General features: G+C 36.6%; 1 protein-coding gene across 24 annotated transcripts in view; it reads left to right on the top strand.

Moving 5' to 3' along the window:
• RAPGEF6 (Rap guanine nucleotide exchange factor 6) overlaps positions 1–22,822 on the top strand; it is a 201,485-nt gene that overhangs the window by 172,394 nt on the left and 6,269 nt on the right. For 11 of the 24 annotated variants that reach the window (XM_023616914.2, XM_070232665.1, XM_023616911.2 and 8 more), the window contains 7 exon segments: positions 1,395–1,518; positions 3,944–3,967; positions 7,455–7,675; positions 10,976–11,167; positions 13,648–13,782; positions 18,982–19,210; positions 20,759–21,261. In XM_023616914.2, coding sequence (XP_023472682.1) covers positions 1,395–1,518; positions 3,944–3,967; positions 7,455–7,675; positions 10,976–11,167; positions 13,648–13,782; positions 18,982–19,210; positions 20,759–21,261 — 1,428 coding nt within the window. 24 annotated transcript variants of the gene reach the window in all.

Below are 22,822 nucleotides of genomic sequence, written 5' to 3' on the forward strand. Positions count from 1 at the left end.
ACTCTAACCCTAACCTGCCCCAGATCTTCATTCTTCCAGATTTTCACTGCCTTGATAGCTTTTTGATGCCTTAGAACATTTTTTCTATTTTTGTCCAACTTTCTATTTGTTCTCAGCAAGGTTGTTCTAAGTAGCTAGTCTTATTGCCCCCTCTTTCATTATCACTTCTTTTTCATAAGGAAATGTTATGATAGGCTTCAAAGATATTTTTCTGACATGCTCCTTCAAAACATGTTTATGTGATTTGAAAATATTTTTAGTGATTGTTTTGTTTCCAGCTCTTGTCGAGACCCTGAATAATTCATATGTTCAATGTATAGGTGCTGTTTACTATGAGAAGGGAGACCACCATATGTTCCAGGCCCATATGGTTCTAAAATTTGTCTTCAGGGACTCGGAGTTCTACAGAGGCATCTTAACAGTTACCATGAGAGAGAAATGGGGTCACACTATTTGTTAAAGACAGTTGTGGGAAAAAAACACAACACTACTACAGACAATCAGATAGCCCTTTGAATATAATTTTTTACCTTGTGGTTTGAACTGGGTAAGGCAACAAATGGGCTAAGTCTGGTCTCATACCTACTCTCTTCAGAGTAGACCATTTCAAAAGTTGTGAAAATTTTCCAACAGAGAACTACTTAACAAAGCAGCAATAAAAATTATAGAACTTATAAACAAGAAAATTTGTGTTAATGATTAAAGTCATGATTGTAAATTCAGAAGGTGAATGGCAGGCAAGAAAGTGTCTACCCCAGTTGAGCCATCCACCTCTTAATTTTAACTACTTATTGCCATTTGGGAAAATAGACCTACTACTATTTAATCCCTCACCTAATCCCTACCTTTTTTTCTTCAAGAGAAGTCAGAAATTCTTGTTTTCATGGGATGTCTTCTACTTCTTAAATGTTGACAACTCATTTAACAATTTTTTAAGTATTGTAAACTGAAGAAAACCTAACTGGGTTAAGCTCAAAAGTCATTGTTTGTAACCTCTGGCTAAAACCTAAGTTTTCAAGTGTTGTAACCTGCTGCCCAAAGGAACAGATGCAGCTACCTGCCTGAGAGTGGGCTGAGCATCTGGAGAGTTCAATTTGAGGAGCTGCATTTTTTAGGTGTGCCTATAACATAGTGAAATTGGTTTTAGAAGTTATGCAGTTTATCACTTTTCAGTATTCATAATCATTACTCCCATAGGAATAGAGTTCCTCCTGGTAGCTCATTCCCTGGGGGCAGAGCTGAACCATCTGTGGGTTTATCAATTCTTAAAAACAAAAGTGGCGGTTTGATGAAGAAGGTCTGATTTGTGCCTCTCAGGAGTAAAATCTTAACTTCTGCTACCTGTATATAGATATTTTAATTCTGAAAATTAAAAAATTACTTTTATTCCATAGGAAATGACTCCAAAGTAGATGGTTTAGTAAACTTTGAGAAGCTAAGAATGATTGCCAGGGAGATCCGTCAGGTTGTTCGAATGACTTCTGCTAACATGGACCCAGCTATGATGTTCCGACAGAGGTATGACATTGAAGTGTATAAAAGTGTTAGAGAGTGGCATCGAAAATGATATAATTATAATCATAATATTTATCATTTATTAACCATCTACCATTTGTTAGTGCTGTATGAAGTGCTTTACACATGTCAATTGTTGTGCTTTACAGAGTAATCCTTAAAGATAGGTGGTATTGGCCTTCCTTTTACATATGAAGAAACTGAAACTCAGACCAGTTAGGTAATGCGCCCAGGATTACATAATTTGCTGAGATTTGAACCCTAGTTCTGTATTACTTTTTTGAGTACATGGATAGTTGTGTATTGTTATTGTTACTGAGAATATCAGCTAATTTAAATGTAAGAAAATTGCTGATCTTTACTGAAGTTCTCACAGAGGACAAGTGCTTTCATCTGATTTCTCAAGTATTAGTCTGAATATTGTCTTTTATTTTTACTGAATATGTTTAAAGTTCTGTTTCTGTCTAAGTCATGCTTCATTCTTCTAAAATTCAGTCATGCATCACTTAACGAGAGGGATACATTTTGGGAAATGTGATGTTAGGTGATTTTGTCATCATGTGAACATCGTAGAGTGAACTTACACAGACCTGGATGGTATAGTCTACTACACACCTAGGCTGTGTGGTACTAATCTTATGGGACCACTGTTGTATATGCGGTTTGTCCTTGACCAAAACATCATTATGTGGTGCATGACTGTATGTAACAGAGACTTCCTCAAGTTATATAAAACTTATAGGAAGTATGTTGTCAAGCTGTTCCCAGTGATTTTTGTAGTTTTCAGGGCAAATAGCGATGAGAGTTTTAATTTTTGGTCTGATTTTCTTCTGGGCCTATATGTATAGCTTCAGTATACACAAGCTTTAAAATAATGAAATATTTATAGAGGCAGACACAATTTCTGTGGCTTAAAAAACTATAGTCTTCTAAGGAAACAAAAATATTTGGGTCTTTAAAAATCAGAGATGGAGTTTTCGTAACCAAACAGAATCAGTGTGTGTCAGGGTTGGGTTTTTGTTTTTGTTTTGGTGTGGTTAAATCACTGTTCAGGAGTCTTTGTTTTTCTAAGTAGTGGATCTGATGGTTGCTCTAGTTTAGAAATTCTCAAAGACTGGAGGAAGGAGTGTATCAGCACTCTTCTTGCCTACCCATCCTACTTCTTTCCCTGAGAATCACTCCATGTAATGAGAGATGTCATTGCTGAACAGTGTGAAAGCAGAAAACAGTAAGAACCAGGAACCAAAGCAAACCTGGAGGAGGGTTTGTTTGTTTGTTTTTTAAGTTTTTTGTTGCTGCATGTCCCTGTACAGTGGCCTCACCACTCCCTTTTGTCTTACATGGACCTCCATTTACTCATATGTGTTATCACCCTAGTTCCTGAAGACGTCATGAATTTGTGATCCTGCTAGACCAGTTAATAATATACCAAGTACCAGCTATGATTCAGAAATGAGCAAAGGAGGAAGAAACTGAGGAGGAAATTAATAAACTTGGCTGTTTTCTTGGGAATGGTCTAGGCTAAGTAGAATAAGGTATAGGGGAAAATAAAACATTTATAATTAGATTGGACTGAGCTTTTCCTGAATCAGTTTTATTTGTCAGCAAGTACTGAAATGTGCTATCTTTCTTTAAGCAAGTAATTGTCCGTTTTGGTGTTGTATATTATCTAGTGTGAACAAAGTAACCTGTTTTATTTCAACAGTAATCAGTTTGCTGACTGAAAAACAATCTTGGGCTACCCACGGCTGGAGCTTAGTGGGTGCAGGCCTGGAGTGTACTTAGGCCAGCCAGGGGGCTGGGGGAACCAGAACAAAATAAATAAATATAAATAAACAATATTTAGTCCAATTGTAGTATAAGGATATATACTACATCATAAAGATTTTGATAATATATTTTAAATTACGTTTTAAGTTGGATTTGCTGGTCAAAATTTCTTGTAAAATACGTTGTCAGAGAAATTTCTACACTTAAAATTGAAATTATAAATCTTTGTTTCTTGTAATTTCATCCTGTCACTTAAATGAGTGGCTCAAAAATCTTTCAAAAACAATGTTCAAAAGTTCTATTCCTTAATTTAAGTTTTCCTTCCTGGAAACTTTGAGTTCAGAATTCATAGTAAGTAAATGTTTTTCTTAAGCTTCTTATTAACATAAGCCTCTAGATGAGTTAGGTGTTATAAATTAAATTGGTTTAAAAGCATATTGTAGGAAATATTGGGAGAGTTTTTTCTCCTTAAGTACATATCGTAATTCATTTTACCCCTCTGCATTCTATTAATGTTGTTTTACTGTTAAGCCATCAGTTTTTCCTAGTAAAGTTTTTCTGTTCTGTCTCCATAGTTTCTCTGACTCTCAACTGTTGTCTTTTTTCTGTGCTTTCCTATTCAAACACATGCTTCAATGTTTGTGGCTCTTGCTTACAGGAAGAAGAGGTGGCGGAGTCTGGGGTAAGTGTGGAGATAAATGCAACTGGAATGAAGGTTGTGCAACTCTTAACATATACTGCATCCTTTTCATTAATGCACGCACATAAAATAGCATGCGTTCTATTAACCCTGTCAACCTACATTCCTGAAAAATGCCTTTGCTAACAAGGTGAAAGTAGTGATAGAACTAGCTTTTTTTTTTCTTTACTTTTCCATTATTGAGTCCCATAAGTCCCTTTTAGATTTTAATTTAGCAGCGTCAGTTAAATGATGACGATAATAGCAGATATTTGCTGTGTGCTTGCTATGTGCCATACACTGTTCTAAGCACTTTATGTGAATTATTTTCCACCCACCCTGTGAGATGAATACTGTTGTTCCCATGGTACAGATAGGCAAGATGGAGTCATGCAGATTCTTACAGCTCACTAATGGTGCATCCAAACCTAGGTAGTCTGATTCCAGAGTCCACGCAATTTTCTTTGATTTAAATGCCATATTTTATAAAAACAAATATATAGGTGTATAAATATGAATGAGATTTGTTTATAAAGGTTACATTTTCCAAAAAGAGGCAGCCATTATCCAAACTATACTATAAAATTGAGTTAGTAAATAATTGAAATTGAAGGTGATTTTAATTCCTCAGATCTACTAATACCATAGGACTTAGAGCGTTGATTGATTTTTTTTCCTTTTCTGATATGAAAGATTTGCTCTAAGCTAACATCTGTTGCCACTTTTCTTTTTTTGCTTGGGGAAGATTAGCCCTGAGCTACTAACATCTGTGCCAGTCTACCTCCATTTTGTATGTATGTTGCCGCCACAGTGTGACTTTGATGAGTGGTGTAGGTCTGCGCACCTTGGATCCGAACCCACGAACCTTGGCTGCGAAAGTAGAGTGCACTTGACCCAACCACTATGCCGCGTGGCTGGCCCCCCAACACTGAGTCAATTTTGTTTTAAATTCCTACCATTTTTAATTAAAGACTCCCTTATCTCTCTTAAAACCATAATAGAATCAGAAACTGCCACCTTTTGTTGTTCAGGTAGGTTCAGATATCTGCTTATACATAACTAGATACCTATTTAGAATCATAGAATATTTAGGATCTTATAAACCTTCTTTGTAAGTCCTTTCGTTCTTAGGTGAAGAAAGAGATGGTTCTTGTAGATGGATTGCGTAAGAAAAATTTTGTTATTTTAGGACTATAGCAAATCATGAAGTTAGTTGCTTTTATTACATGTAAGAAGAATTTTTTGTGAGCCACTTTAACTTGAGTCTTGTCTTATTTGTGGTCTTGTTTTCTGTTGGAACTTGATAAACTTAAATTTCCTTCTACTTTCTTCCTCCCTGCTCTGTGTGTTTCTCATGTGTTTTCTTCTATATTATACATTTGTGTCTTGGTCTTTTCCGGTTCTTCTCACTAAAAATAGAAATTGATTCCTGTCATTATTATGAAGAAGAATATTTGGTCAGTATATCTTAGTGGAAATTTGGGGTGTTTGAGTGACTTATGTAACACATTTACTGTTAATTCAGCTTTAGGGTTGTATTGTATGATGTTTGCAGACACTACATACTTTCGTTTTTACATCAGAGTGTTTTCTGCTTTGGAAGTAGCTTAGAAGATGTTTTATTGTCATTTCTCACAATGTTTTCATTTATCAGAATTTTGTATGTGTCCTAGATTGTGGATACTTCTCTTTTTTTTTCCTTTGTATGTCATCTAAGATAAAGTTATTAAATATTTCTATTAAAAAGCTCCTCAACATTGGGACTTGGTTTTGCTGCATTTCTCTGAATCCAAGTCATCATCAGTTGTTGGACACGCCAATATTTCACGTACCTGTAAGAAAAATCCCTGCAGTGCCTTCTTGCCACTGAGAATTTTTTACTTTATACTTGTTGAAAGAGCTCTTATATAAACTTAGGTATATAGTTCAATCACATAACACCCGTTTGTATTCATAAAAAGGAAAATATACATCAATTAAATTGGTTTAGGTGTTTGTAAAACTTCATACTCAGAATATGAATCTTCTGAATCACTTTTAGAGTTATTAGTTTATGGGGTTTTTTTTTTGATACACTATTGCCTTGTGTGCCATCAAATGTGTTGGTAATGCAACATTTCTTAAACCATTTTTAAAAGCAATAAAAGCTGCTGGTGCTGGTCTGTTAGGCTGGCTTTGCAAGTATTTAGAGCCAGCCTCCTTTTGACACCTGCTTTAGGAATTTTGTTGGACTTGTCAGATTCACTACCTCCTTATAATCATTTGATTCCTGGAGGTTAAAAGAGTAATTCACTGATGTAATTGGAGTTTCTTCCAAACCATTCTACATGTGTAAGCAGTGACAGCCATGTCAGTTTCTGCCTGACCAATAGCAATCGAAAGTTGCCATCAAATGTAGGACACACCCTATTTCAAAGATCTTAAAATTATGAAAGAAATAGCATAACACTTTTCCTACTTTGTTTCACTTAATTTACAATGAAAATATTAGGATTTTAGTGTCTGTTTTAAACTGGGTATGTGAGCACTAAAGAATAAATTGTTCTATGGTTGTGGTCTATGTATTTAGAATATTTTTGTGTAAATATGAGACTAATTTAGAAAACCTATAGGTACCTTTATTATTTTGGAATGACAACTGCCTGTAAAATAAAAATCATCTAAGAACCTTGTGTTTGGTAGCCTTGTTAGGAAGGACAAATAGCATTGCATTTCCTGTTTTTCATTGGTTCTAGATGTAGCCATTGTAGAAGGAGGTTTGCCAAAAAGAGTAGAGTTGGGTGAAGCTATAGCTTGTTTGAATTGTGATTATTTCTATCCAGCTTGCAGTTCCATCACATTCAAAGGCATTGCAGAAGAAAGGTCCCAGATCCCAGATCCCAGATCCCCAGTCCTAGAACCCACATATTGCCTGACCATTATGTATGTGAGTGGAATTTTTCTTACTGGTTCTCTTTGGATTTTGGCCAAAATCTGGTTACTGGCAAAATCGGTCAGCATGCGCAGAGTGGGCCTGCTATAGACAGGAGTTATGATGGCAGTAGCATGTTCAAAGCAGCACAGACAAGCAAAGCTGCTCTAGAAACTTCCTTGCTGAAGAACCATGGTGCAGAGATGTGGCTGAGAATGAACTTGTCCTGACCCAGGCTCTTGCCATATCTTTAGAGTGTGGATGGACACCAGGGCCAGAGGAATGCTTTTACTTGTCACATTGTGCCATGGTTTGCATAGGCACATACACAGGTCTGATGGGATTTGTTGCTCAGGGGGGAATTGTTATCTTATTCTTTTGAATTCTGCACTTTGCCAAATTTGAAAACTGAGAACATTGCCGTGTGTGCCTTATTACTTTGCATTAATGCTCTTCATCTTTTAACTCATTTGCATCAGCATGCAATAGCATTAACAGAAGAAAATTCTTTTATCTTCAGTCTGCCATGCTTAATTCTCGTCTTTACAGCCCCCTATTGTGATGTCCATCTTCTTACAGGTCACTGAGTCAAGGCAGCACAAACTCAAACATGCTGGATGTTCAGGGAGGTGCTCACAAAAAAAGGGCACGGCGCAGCTCTCTGCTTAACGCCAAGAAGCTATACGAAGATGCCCAAATGGCACGGAAAGTAAAGCAGTATCTTTCCAGTCTAGATGTAGAGACAGATGAGGAGAAGTTTCAGATGATGTCATTGCAGTGCGAGCCTGCATATAGTACCTGTGAGTACAGATTTTCACTCGTGACTCTAAATAAAATAGCACAACAAAACAAATTTATTTCTTTAGAGTTATGCTGAAGTCCCAAGAAAATTAACTTTCACTCACAAAAGATTACTGACATAACCCGAGCGTCATGTGATCCTGTTAATCAGATACTGAATCCCATTCATTCCTGGTGATATCCTATGCAAGAAATAGAGGAATAAATAGATTCTTTGAAAAGCGTTATAAGGTCTTCTTGTAAACACTGGAACATTAGAGAGGAGCCCTTCTGTTTGAAAACATTTTTACCTTCATCCCTACATGAAGAGTAAAAATAAGTGAAACTTTTCCCTTTTTTTAATTTTCGTGGATAATATCACTTACCAACTAGAAGCTACAAGAGATTTAGTTGAAACACTTTTAGAGAAACACTTTTAGAGATAATAAGTGTCAGCAAATAAGGTAAAACAAGAAAAATCAGACATTCTGATATTGTTAGCGTATAGAAAATAGGATGGACAAAAGAGAGCCTGTTCTCAGTATTGGTGGGTTTTTTTTTAATTAAGTACAAACAATAGAATGCACGTGTCTCTGGGTCGAGGAAACTCATGAGTCGTAAAGGAAATTAAAGATGGTAAAATAGGGGCCAGCCCTGTGGTGCAGCCGTTAAGTGCGCATGTTCCGCTTCGGCGGCCCGGGGTTCGCTGGTTCGGATCTTGGGTGTGGACGGGGCACCACTTGGCAAGCCATGCTGTGGTAGGCGTCCCGCATATGAAGTAGAGGAAAATGGGCACAGATGTTAGCTCAGGGCCAGTCTTCCTCAGCAAAAAGAGGAGGATTGGCAGCAGATGTTAACTCAGAGCTGATCTTCCTCAAAAAAAAAAGATGGTAAAATATACTCTGTTGTAACAACCAAAAAAGACGGTTAAATTACAAGTGAATGGGGTAAAGGGGCACATATGTATGGTGATGGATAAAACCTAGACTGTTGGTGGTGAACACAGTGCAGTCTGTACAGAAGCTAAAATGTAATAGTGTACACCTGAAATTTATACAATGTTATACGCTACTATGACCTTAAAAAAAAATTTTTTTAAATAACCAATGTATATAAACTTGGAAGATATCTAGGAAAATCTCTTACTAAACATGGGCTATTAAGAAAAGTGTCAGCCATGTGAAAGTGGTAAAGACTGAAAAAGTGTATAGAATCTTTAAAATTTATTCTTATTTTAAAGTTCAAAGCCATACGTGTATTTAATTTATTAAAGCACTCTGGCCCTGCTTGGAATGATCATCAAAATTATTTTTTCCCTAACTCAATATAGACGTTTATCATCTTATAGTTATGGAACACAGTTTATTATTCCTGCTTTTGTCTTCATAAAAGGTTATTTGTTTTATCTTTTGTTTTTGCTATCTGCTTTTCTTTGTTCCCTATATCTGATTTGGGGTATTTAAGAGCATAGAAATCTCTTTTATGCTTTGCTCGTTATTAAAATTTTTTAGTCTGGGAAAGATTCCCACATACCTACCTCTGCACCTTCCTTCCTTCCCTAACCCTGTGCCCCTCCCCCTTCCCTTCCCACACACACACACACACACTCTCCTGCACACCTTTCTCTTCTCACACCTACCCTAGACTTACATCTGTCTTTTCTCATAACACTAAATGGTGTCCTTTCCTACATATTTAATATTGCTTTAAAATGAGAAAACCTGTGAGTCTTTCTTTTTTAAACTGAGTTTTGTGAAAATTTAATTCAGTGCACATGCCTATAATTTGGTTTGAGAATCTTTATTTGATTTCTATTGCATAATTGATTTTTAAATGTTTAATGACTGTCTCAAGCCCAAACAACAGTTGGTTGCTGAGTATTATGGAATTTGGTCCTTCCTAATAAATGTTACGTGGGTTTTGGCACTCGTCTGTGAACCCTTTTTTATATTTAAAGTAGTCTCTTGATTTTTTCTTTGCACTGTAGCAATTATTAAAATAAGATGTCAGTAGAGAATTAATGAGTATTGATAGAAGGGGGAAAATGTGTTTCATGGCTCTAACTAAAAGATGATAACATCTTGGATTCAGTTCATTGATGAGCCACTGCCAGTTAACCCCCAGGAGTCCCTGTGTTTTGACTTTGTGAGATGTTCCCAAATTCTTATCACCCAAAATATTCTCTAGGCTCTCATAATAAAAGCGTATTAGCTAACTATTGTAGCTGTGCTGGGACAGGTTAAAATGCTAATTTTGCTTTTATCTTGGTATTTAAAACAAATACATCATGGAGTACGGAGGTCGGGCCTGCCTTGAAACCACTCATTGACTGACTGAAGAATCAAAAGTACAACCTGAAGGAAGAAGTTCTTTCCTTTGGACTACAGTATTGATTTTATGCCAGGGAGGCAGCTTTTTGTTTCTTAAGTCAGAGTTCTCGGTTTTTAATTCTGATGTTCACTGTCAGATATTCTAAGCATGAACTTACAAAACAATTTTCCTCTGTATAACTGTTGAAATAATTTACTTAGTCATTCAACAAATACCTATTATGCATCTGTTTTCTGTCATTCACTGGACACAGAAGGATAGATTAGTAAGATATACAATCCTTACTCTCATGTTAGTTACAGCCTGGTGGGGGAGAAAAGACATTAATTAATTAATCACACAGATAATTATATTGTTGCAAACAAAAATCAGTAGTGGGAAGGAAAGATACAGGATGCCTTGAGAACATAAAACAGAGGATCTATTCTAGTAGCTGCAGAGTATGGGGTATTAGGAAAACTAATACTAGGCCGACGTAGAACATGCAGAGCCTAATAGGCTTTTTTTAGGGATTTGGGTCTTTATCCTGAGAGCAGTAGCAAGTCATCTAAAGGTTTCTGGAGGGTGTTTGGAGAAGGAAAGTGCTATCATCAGATTTTCATGTTGGAAGAGTCACTCTCTTGTTATATGGAGAACGACGTGAAGGCATGCTAAGATTGATACAATAAGGAGAGTATTTCAGTAGTATAGATGAAGATGTTAACTTGGCCTCCAGGGTGTTGGTGGAGATGGAACTAATTAAGTTAATGGATTCAAAAAGTATTTAGGAAGTAAAATTAACAACTTAATTCTACAAAAACTTTAAAATAACATTTTATAATACTTAAATTATTTTTAGGAAAATTACTTTATTTTTTGTGTTAAAAATCAGTGGATTAAAAGAACCTATTTATAGTTTTATAGATACATCAACCATTTATTATTGTCAGTGGTAATAACCTTGCCTAAAAAAGTACAGAATTACATATTTCTTACTCTCTTCTTATCAGTGACCAAGAACTTAAATGAGAAGAGATCAGCCAAATCATCAGAAATGTCTCCAGTGCCTACGAGGTCATCTGGCCAAGCAGCTAAAGCCCATTTGCATCAGCCCCACAGAGTAAGCCAGGTGCTTCAAGTGCCAGCTGTTAATTTGCACCCCATGAGGAAGAAGGGACAAGCAAAAGACCCTGCCACATTGAGTGAGTATTCACCATATTACATTCATTTAGTTGGAGTTTCCAGGGAAGTTAGAATGAAAAATAATTACAAATAGAAATATTCAGGAGAGCAGATATTGTAGTTTATGTAATATAATCACTCATTAATCAAAAAATGTTTAATTTTGCCTATTGGTATTTGATGACAGCATACATATTTTAAATACTGACGTTGGAATTCCTATAATCATGTCAACAGAAAACTTGCAGCAATACACTTGGGTATAAAGGGCTTATTGCATTCATAGGTGCATTTAATCAGTTATCTAATGTAAATGAAATCTATGAGAAAGAAGTTGCTCATTCTAAAAATAACTGTTATGTTGGTTTCTCATTAATGACCACTTCTGAAAACCTAGTTAGGAGATGAGAAGAGAGTATAAAGCATATAAGGTATATACTGTACTTTTTTTCCTCTGTTAGGCCGTGTGGACATTATCCAAATTACTTTTATTTGTTGTTTTAAGAGTATCACTATTTTAGCTTTCAGATGGGACGCTAGATTAGATTTGATTCCTAGCATTATTACTTAACCCATGCATTATACATAGGACATATTCAGTAGAACTTTTTGAATTTAATTTGATTTTGTTTTGAGATCCAAAGCTAAATAAGAAATGCCCCCTCCTTTACCAGATTTTCAGTCTGGTGATATAGACACACAAACCGATTGCTTCAGTATAATGTGTTTGCTGTTATACCACAGGTATGTACAGAACATAAAAAAGAAAGGAGAGCTTTTAGGGCAGACAGAGGTAAGGTAGAGCTTCAGAGAAGGCTTTTTGGAGAGAACAACTAATAGAGGTTGATCAGGAAGGAGATAATTAAGCAAAAATTCCAGAGAACTTGCTTCAGGCAGCAAAAGAGCTTGGTTTCTGCAAGGAGCTACAGACAGTTTGCTGCCTTTGAGTGCATGCAAAGCTGCAGGAAGAATGTTGAGAGACAGTAATAATTAAAGCTAACACTTATAGAGCACTTACTTTGTGTCAGACACAGGTCTAAGTGCTTTACTAACTTTATATATTACATTCATTTAATCTTCATAATAACCCTACAAGATAGGTAATATTCTCATTCTCCAGAGGAAACACAGAGGGTCTAAGTAACTTACCAGTAAGTGATGGAGCTGGGAAAAGAGCCCAGGCTAACTGATTTTAAAGTCCTTGCTTTTAACCACTGTACTAAACAGCCTCCCAGGATGAAGAGAAGTGAAGTCTTAGGCATGCCGAAATTATAACATGGCATGCTAGAGGAAAGTTGTCAGTGGGTAGCTCTTGAAGAGATTTGAGCAAGGGAAGGTTATGGTCCAGTTTATGTTGGGGAAGGACTGTAGTGGGGAGGGCAGTGAGACTAGAGATAAAACTCCCAATGGAAAGCTGATGTGACAATTAACTAGAAGTTGCTCAGAGCCTGAACTAGTTTGCTAGCTGTGGAAATGAAGAGAGGATTAGATGCGGAATTGGTGAAGCAGATCAATTTGCTGGTAGGAGTGAGAAAAGGGATGAGTATAGCTCTGGTTTCTTACTTAGATGTCACCACCCGAGAGGCACAATTACTTGTACCAGGTAGCCCTCTTCCTATCTTGCTGTAAGATTGTTGTTAGATGATAAATTTATTTTGTTAAAATGGCACTTAGGCGTAGTGTGAGTATACTGTGATTTAAATTTTTTCAGTGTCAAAGGGCTGCTTGTTACTATGCCAAATTCTCATCAAAATTGGGGTTATGTTACTGGTTCAGAATAATGTCAATAGCTCTTTGCCATTTCTTAGAGATGTATGTAAAAATGTCAGTATATTGAAACCATTGCTAAGTTTAACCTATACTGAACAGGACCAGCTCTTGGACAAGAGTAATAATAGAACTCTGCAGGAATGTTTCCAGTGGGCTCCATAGTATTTTTCTATAAATTCATGATTCTTTCTGTTGTCTACCTCTCTCCTATAGTGTGAATCTAGTGCTCTTGAAAAGGGCTGGACTGGCAGCCCTGCAGCCTCTTCTGTATACCCACAGCACAGATGCACCACAGGTAGTGACAGTGCCAACATCCCTACACTGCCCCTGCCACATGCCTCACCCTGATTTGGAGAGGCCACCTCTAGAGGGGAGGGAAGAGCTTGAACCCACGCCTTCTCCATTAAGACTTCTAACAAGTGTGTCAGTTTAGGGGGTGGGACACTATACTCAGACTGTTAAATCGATTTCCCTATGCCACAAAACAAACAAACAAAAAAGAACTGTTATAGTCTGGTCCATGCTGACTGGCTGAATTTGAACAAATGACCTAGAGGTGAGAATCTCTGTATGCCATTACCCAGTCATTTAGTCCTGTTTGTCATTTACACTTTTCAATTGACTACACTAGCCATTGTGCCTCGTGGCTTTAGTTATGTAGTAATTTAGGCAACTACAGACATTTTAATTGTTAAGTGATGCTTATTTGCTTCTTTGGTTTTATTTTTAGGTACAGGTTTACCTCAGAAGGTTTTAGGAACAACTGAAGAAATAAGTGGTAAGAAACATACAGAAGATACTATTTCGATGGCATCATCCTTGCATTCTAGTCCTCCTGCATCTCCTCAAGGTTCCCCTCGCAAAGGTAAGACAGAACAGTTCAAACTAGTTCTTGTTATACCAAAGAATACTTTGTGCCACGTATTTTGCTTTTTAATCTATGGTGATAATAGAAAGTAGGAAGAAAAATGTAACTCCTAATAATTCTTGAACTTTCATATTTTGGATTGAATTATTCAGATGCTTTCCAGGTATTATGCATCATATAACTAGAATTCCTGTATTCAGCGTATGGTCCTCCTTTGACAGGACAAGCAGAGATAAGAATAAGTGCAGAAATCACAGTCATTTTGTGCAGATTCTTGATGTTACTCAAATTTCCAATTATTTAAACATTTTTGTGCAGTATTTGAAAATAAGAATTTCTATAAGAAATTGTTTTTAACCAACTACAAGATTTAGGGAAAAAAACAAGTATTTAGGTTGATATGTTCCTTTCTTTCATGATAGAGTATTATTACCTTTTTAGTAATCAGAATTTAAATTAACCTATACTTTTATGGATTTTTACGTTTATACCTAATACAGAACCTCTTGAGGTAAAAAAAATCTGAAACTACCCTTGTTCATTGGCATATGTTTTCATAATTCAGACTGAAGCTTTTCTTTTCTTGACTAGTCTGGGTAGTGTGCATGTAGATGCCGTTTTATGTTAGCTGCACACATAGCATTCTTAATGGTGCATGTATTTCTTGCATGGGCCCCTCCACACTCTGTGTGTACTTTGGCAGAAAGGGGGCCTTAGTCCTGGCATTGTCTTCACAGATGTAAAAAAACTACGTCTTTAAATAATCACAGTACAGGATGGTACATGGTCAGAGGGAAGGCAAGTTTACGAATTATAGCAGGAACAACAATCTTTCAGAGCTTTCCTCAGCTTCCATGTTCTAAGTTTCATCTCACTTTTAAGGGCTGTTATTTTTGCCACCTATGGGGCAGCAATGTGGTACAGTGATGTCAGATCTGAATTTGAATCCTGACTCTGTCCCCCACTAAAGCCATGTTATTATAACCAACTGATTTAAAAGGTCATGTTTCCTGTCTGTAAGATGGGGAAAAGACCACTTATTTTAGGAGGCCCTTATAAGGATTAAACAAAATATTTCTAAAGCGTGATACACGGTAAGTGTTTAGTAAATTGAAGTGTCTCTTCTTTTTCCCTGCTGCCACCCCAGAGCAATGTAGCTCCATTACTGACCTGTGTTTCCCCCCTTCACATAGCTGAGACGGGCTAGAATTTTCATTCAGATTTTACTAAGAAAAGTTTAGTAAAAATCAAATAGGACGTATAAGCAGCATATATAAGAAGTATGTTTACAAAACACAGGTTTCTGATTTTGTCATATGTAGCTCATATGATGTTGTGAGGCACACACATCTGTTTCGTCTCTTCACTGTCTGTTTGGCCCTATCCAAAGTGCCGCTTATCAGATCACTCAAGGAGTGGGACTGACTATAGTGCCCAGTCACACAAATGGTCCTGATGAACAGTGCCCATATGCTCTTTCAGGGACACCTTTATACCCTCCATTCCTTTTGAAGGCTATTCAGAGGTCCCATTGTAGACTATTCTCTAATCAGGAAGCTAGTTGAATCAGATTTGGTTTTATGCCTGACTGTGACTTTTGGCAAAAGATATTAGGAACAGGAACTTCCCCATTGCTCTTACTCCTAATGGAAAATCTGCTCTCACCACTGGAATAGAGAAGTCTTCTTCATTGTGTTTTGCCATGTGTAGCCAACAATCAGTCATGATGTTTATAGATTTGTGAGCTGTGTTTAGAATCTTTAGAAACCTGAGAAAATTACTTTCTTCAAAACTTTTTCCAGTTGTTCTTACATATGTTCTATCAAAACCCCAACTGAACGTTATATTTCTTTTTATTTCTGTAAATATATTTTTGCCAATTGTCTGTGATTGAACAAAAATGTCCTTAAACTGAGAGTACATTATTAGTATCTGTTCTTACTTCTTCCTAAACTTTGGAATTAGTTCTCTGTGTTCTGACAATTAAGAAAATAAACCTATCTCATGTTTTTCACAAGGAGAGTTTAAACAAGTAAGAACTTTTAAAAAGTGAGAAGTCAAGCGGCCTTAACCTTTGTCTTCCCCACTGCCCAAGGAAGGCAGCCTCTCCACCTTGGAGATACAACAGGATCCGAAATTGTGCTTTGTAAATACATCTATTGTATGTACTAGTTAGACGTCCTGTCTGGTTTTTGCTAAGCTTTTTCTTAGTAGAATCTGCCTGAAAATTCTAGACATAGTTACTTTTGACAAGTAATTCTGGTTATCTGATACTCTTGTTATATTTTTCCTTATGATTTTACCACCTTGACTTACTTTCAGCAGTTTTTTTAATTACTAACTTATTCTGATAAAGGTAATCTTTCTCCTGTGTTCTGTCTTGCAATGACTGCTGTGTTTATGCTATATAGTAGACTCTCCATGTTTTAAAAAATAGGTTTCTAGATATGAATTTTTTTAGATATTGTCAAGATGTTGGAATTTTTTAATAGAGAAATGTTATATAAGTCAGGCTAATTGTGATTAATTGGAAAGAATTAATTGACCGTGACAGGGTTTTTGCATCTCTCCCTCCAGTTGGCAGTATCATATCTGATCACAGCATCCTGCCTCGCCTCTCAGGGTCTTCCTCATCCCCTCCCTGTGAGTCCAGCACCAAGATCAGTGGCCAGAGCTGCCCCGGAATAGGTGGGGTTTACTTGCAAAAGAAAATCCTTCAGATTACCGGGAGCACAGCCAAAAGAACAGACAGGACCAAGAAGGCCACTGAGGAGAATAGAGACAGGACAAGTTGTGAGAACACAGCCAGAAAAAGAATGACATCCCCGTTTAGAAGATTTAGGGAAAGAACTCTTTCAAGGGAGAGACTAGCCAACAGCAAAAAAGAGGACGCAGATCACAATCAAGCTACAGAAAGCTGTGAGAAAGTGAAGGATGTTGGAAGCAACATCAAAGATGAGAAAGGGAGTGACATCTTCAATTCAAATAGCAGAGGCAACAGTAACAGTTTAAACTGCTTCTATACGCGATTCAAGTCTAAAAGGAGAAAGACACTCTGATGAAGTTCCTTACTTAATTTTAGTGTTAAATTTGTTTTCATTTATTAATGTCAATATAGCTTAAATTTAAGTCATTTGTCAAAGCTTAGACAAACAACTTAGTAAAATACAGTTTATAAGCGTTTTATGATTGGTGTTGCAGGTCCTCTAGCAACAAAATCATATTGATTTAAAGTGCCTTATTTGTACAATGTTATTTTACTAATGTTAGTAAACTTTATACTTTTGTTTTCTGTAGTTGGCTTTTTTTTCCTACTGATAGCAGCGGGGTCTGTGAGTGAAATAAGGAGAGGAGGCTTTTTAGGAACCAATATTTACATTAAAACCGCCAGTAACGATCTGATCAATCTGATCAGAACTTTTGCCTCTGAGAATTTTATTGCTATCTTACTGCTGCAACTACTTGCAAACTAAAGGAAAAAGAAGTGTTTGGAGGCAAGAAAGTGCATTGTGTCCACGTATACTTTTTGTATCACCCACTTTTCGTGTACCTCTGATCAGAGGAGGAGGAGATAGTCTAACATAGCAGGTTCACAGTCATCTGGGAAACTTGGTAAAAAATAGGGTTACTATGTCCTACTGCAGACCTCGTAAATTTGAATCGCCTGAAATGGGCCCAAGAATGTGTATTTTAATAAACTTTGCAGATGACTCTTAAAATTGGTTATATTTGAGAAATACTGATCTGACAGACATAGGGATGAAGTTATTTTTAAAACAGTAAAGCAAGCTTATCTCCTGGATAAAGGAGCGATGCTTTTTCTTTTTGAGGAAGAATTTATTTTATTGATTTTTTTAATTTATTTACCACATCCATTTTCTTAGTCCTCTTGAAGGCTTACCAGTCAGTTCATGAAGGGCATGAGAAATAGCAGTGATCACAAGATCAGGGGACTGGGCTAGGAGCCAAGAGACTGGCTATCTTGGCTTATTGTGTGCCAGGCCCTATAAGCCACAAATAAATCACACATTTTCTGGGTTTTGATATTTCTCTTTGAAATAGTTAATGAAACTACTTAATAAAGTTGTTGTTCCACAGATTTTTTTCTTTAATAACTTGAGTTGTATGTGAATATAAAGCCTATAGTTCTTCTTAATGAGATTTCTGGGGATTGATTTACCTACTGAAGCTCATTCTTTTGGTGAACAAGAAGAGAATTGCTTTTTTGAGACCTCTTTGTTGAGATTACTATGGCATTTTCTTTTATTTCTAAACAAAAGAAGTTTGGTTACTTTTCTAATAGTTATCAAAACAGACTATTATGTACATTTAACTGTCATGGTGCAGATTTGTTTTTGGATCTTTCCACCTCACTGTCTCCACCCTTTCTTTCCAAAGAATGCAAGAGAAAATCTCTCTAGCTCTGTCTGCTGTGCAGTAAGTTATAGAACAATTTAAAACAGGTAGATACTGATTTTTTCGTAGCACGTTCTTATAAATCTGTCAGTTCAGCTGTTTAATTTAACATTCTGCCAAGTTGATGAAGAAAAAGGAAACTAGGTGTAAGACTAAATCCAAATCTAAAACAATTTATTTCAAAATACGAAAACAATGACTTTCATCTTGGGGCAAAGACTTCTTAGGTGACGTAAGCAGAATATCTGGGGTAAGTATATGTAGTTTGAAAAAGCAAAAATATAATTCTTTCCCTTGAATCCTGACTCCCTTCCCCCATCCCTACCTCAAGGTGGTATTTTGGACAGTCAGATCAGGCCATGAAATATTTATGTGAATCAAAGAAAGAGACATAGGATTAAAAAGAAGTAGAGAAACTCAAGATGTTTACTTTTTAATGTTTTGTAATATGTATAATACTTTCTTATTTTATTAAATGCTTGTAGCTGTGTGAGAGCCTAGAGCAGATATACCTGTGGACTAGTTTTCTCAGTAATACTCCATTTTGACTTCCTATTTCTTGAATTGAAGTTGGATTGATGTGATATGGGTAGGTAGGTGAATAGATGTATAGAAGAATCTGGATATAAAATTGGCACCATTTCATCTACATAGATGGATACTGAGATTGCTACTCATTTGTCTTTTGTTCTTTTTATGTTTTTCTTGTCCTCTCCCTGAACACATACCCCCACCTGTTTCCTTGTTTTGTAGTTTGATCACTTGTCTTCTCTCGTTCAGGTTATACACTTATACCATCAGCTAAATCTGACAACTTGTCTGACTCCAGCCATAGTGAGATTTCTTCACGGTCCAGCATTGTGAGCAATTGTTCCGTTGACTCCATGTCTGCAGCTCTACAGGATGAACGGTGTTCCTCCCAGGCTGTGGCGGTTCCTGAATCCACTGGGGCATTGGAAAAGACAGAGCACTCCTCAGGAGCAGGAGACCATAGTCATCTTAGCCCTGGGTAAACGTCCTTGCCTGTGTTCATATCACAAAACCCAAGTGGAGTGGCCACTGCAAGCAGTGCTCCACAGCTTGACCCTAGACCCCTCATCTTCAGCCCCCATAGGGTTGTTGCAGGGAGATCCATAAAAGAATGTGAGAGCCAAGCATGTATTCTCTATGCTGAATATGCAAATAAGTACTATTGTGGAAGATGTGTGGGTGCTCATTTTTAAAGTGTTACTGAATTCAAGTAACTTTCTGTCGTCATGTATCTTTCCAGTCAAGAAGAACTCAGAGTGAAGCTGCTATTGATATGGAGGGGGTTAGGTTAGAGATTGCTCAAAAAGATTGCATAATGGGAAGTAGGACCAGTACTTGATCCTTATTCTCTGAAAGTATGGCTAGTAAGAATTATCAGCTAGCAAAAACCAATTTTTGAAAAAATGTTAACTCAGTTTTTATTTAGATTCAAGCAAAATGGAAATCTTTGAGAAAGTTGATTCTAAACTGGTAAATATTGTTAAATCTGTTATACTTTATGGTAAATCTGATATGCTTTAATATGAAAAATTTAAGATATTGTAAAGTATTGTCATATTTGTAAGGGTTTCTAAACTATGATTCTCTAGCCTAGGGGTCAGCAAACTTTTTTTTATAAAAGTTAGATAGTAAATATTTTAGATTTTTCAAGCCATACAGTGTCTGTCGCAACTGTTCAACCCTGCTGTTGTTGTACCAAAACAGCCTTAAATAATACGTGAAGAAATGGGCATGCTGTGTCCCAATAAAACTTTATTTACAAAAAACAGGGCAAGGGCCAGATTTGGCCTTGGGTTCTAGTTTGCTGACTCCTGCTCTATACTATAAATCAAGGGTTCACAAAATTTTTTTTTTGGTAAAGGGCCTGATAATAACTTTTAGGCTTTGCAGGCTACATATGGTCTCTGTGTCAAATTCTTTGGAGTATTTTGTTTTGTCTTGTTGGACCCTTTAAAAATGTAAAAACCGTGCTTTGTTCCAGACCATGCCAAACATACTGTTGGTTGGATTTGGCCCATGAGCCTTAGTTTGGGGACCCCTGCTGTAAATGATAGAATTCATTTAGTAGTAGGTCGTTGGGGAAGTTGCTGTTTACTTGGCACTGTACTACGCTGACCTCAGAGGTACCTTGAAAAATAAAACATGGTTCCTGTAGTTGGGAGTTCTTAATTCTGTGTGCATGGAAAGAATCTACCCTTATGTTGACCAAGAACAAAACATATGCTTAATAGTATTCATTTCAAACCTCATCTTTTGTTTTCATTTAAAATCAATTCAAGAAAAATTCTGAGGTAACCTTGCTAAGTATTTGAGTTTCTTCAGTGTGTATTTCTAGCTAAGTATTAACATTAATGTCAATATAAGTTTAATGATGATTGATTATAGTATTTTTGCACAAGGTGGTTTTGGCACAAACACTTGTGACGCATGTTCTATAGTCTGGTAGGCAGTATTACTTGCAGTGGACAGACAAAAATTTTTCCATTAAGCCAGTAAATTACTTTTAATTGTGTATCTCCAATTTTAGGTGGACACTCTCAAAGCCATCTCTAGTCAAGAGTTTAGCTGTCTCATCTTCTATGAGCAATGAAGAGATTTCTCATGAGCATATCATTATAGAGGCAGCCGATAGTGGTCGTGGAAGTTGGACTTCCTGTTCAAGCAGCTCCCATGACAACTTCCAGAACCTTCCAAACCCAAAAGGCTGGGATTTTTTGAACTCTTATAGACATACCCATTTGGATGGCCCCATTGCTGAAGTTGAACCCACTGACTGTGAGCCCTATTCCTGTCCTAAAGGCTGCTCTAGAACTTGTGGTCAGAATAAAGGAAGCCTGGAGACAAATCAGGTGAGACAGAGTTGGGCCTCCTCCAGTTCTCTGTCTGACACTTATGAACCAAACTATGGGACAGTTAAGCGGAGAGTGTTGGAGAGCACCCCAGGTGAATCATCTGAAGGCTTGGAACTTAAGGATGGCACTGACTCAGTTTATAAAACTGTTACTTCAAGTACAGAAAAGGGCTTGATTGGTAAGTTGTGTGTTCTTAGTCTTATCTGTGGCCTTTAGATATTAAGTGGTAAAAAATGACATTGGGATATCTTGGCTCAGAATTTTATTCTTACAAAAATCCCTGCTCTCACTCCAACCTCTCTTTCCTTCCTCCACAAGTAAATTATTTTCAAAATGTTCATGATTTCTCAAGGGCTTTGGGGCAGGTATTCTATCCTATTAAAATGAAAAGGCTGGTATGAGGTATTTAATTAAGGGGACAGGTTTATTGGTCTTGTTTTCTTTTTGAGATGTTTTTGGTTTCGTTGAGGAAATATCATTGCATTACTATGCATTAGTAATAAAGGAATTATTCTCTGTCACCTCTTAAATTGGACCACACTTGCTCTGCATGCAGGATAGAAACGTTGAATCTGGTATTACTTTTAGGTAGTAAGAAAAAATGTGATAAAGAAATCCAAAACACTTTTCAGTATACCCTCCTGGGCGCATTATGGATGTGCCAACTCCTGCTTGTGGGTTCCATTCTAACCACACACAGTTTTCTTACTGTATTCCTTAAGTGTTTAGCCATTAAACACTTTGTTTTTCCATTTCTTCATTGAATTATGTAAACACTCAGGTATAATAGCCTCTGCTTTTCTATTTACATGGAATGACTGTACTTTGGATCAACTCTTAATTCTATAGCATATTCATGATGTCAATTTAAATTACTAAAAATGCCAAAGACAGATGTATTGATTTTTATAGCACATCTATAGCATATTTATAACACCTTTATTTTTTATTTGTCAAATTGCATTATAGATTGGATTTTTTTAGCTCCTTCATTTTTTTCCAAGGATTTTTTATTAAAGCCTGTAGGTAACCACAATATGGATATAAAAGCATGTGGTACAAGGATATAAGATCTTTCTCTTGTCCATTTGGGAAAATAGATTTTTTTAAATCTTTTATTTCTTTCATTTCTAGATGACTCTGGGCAAATCATTTACATTCTTTATTCTTACTTCTCTTGACAGCCTCTCCACCTCCTCACCCCATCATCCTCAGATGGGGATGGAGATCCTTTCTGACCTTGATACTACATGCAAATTTGACTGATAGAATTGTAGAAATTTCACTATGGGCAAACTTGATCCTGTAAAGAGAGAGTTAATGTTAAAATTATTTAATGATTCTTTATAATATATTCTGCTTGTATATAGGTAGTGTTTGTGTTTTAAGTCACTTACATGATCAAGATATTCAGAGCCATTCGTCCTATGAGTCCTATGGATTGGTCTTAATTTTATGGAACTTCCTCTTTAACCTGTTTCTGGTGCTTTTTGAAGCTTTGCCTTAGTCTCAGGGTTTGCAAACTTAGGGAAAAGGATTTTAAGTCACCATTATTTTTAATGTCCATGAAAATCAGAGAAACTTAATGTAAGATGGATTTCCTGAAATTACGGTTTTTTTCTTCTTCACTTAATCACAGAGCAGAAGTTAGAAGTGAGGCCGTTGAAGGAATTAGTTACTCTAGAAAATCCTGCCAGTCAACAGGGGATAGATGTTCAGGGTAAACTCTTAAATGTTTC

The sequence above is a fragment of the Equus caballus genome, chromosome 14 (assembly GCF_041296265.1).
Source record: "Equus caballus isolate H_3958 breed thoroughbred chromosome 14, TB-T2T, whole genome shotgun sequence".
Lineage (NCBI taxonomy): Eukaryota > Metazoa > Chordata > Mammalia > Perissodactyla > Equidae > Equus > Equus caballus.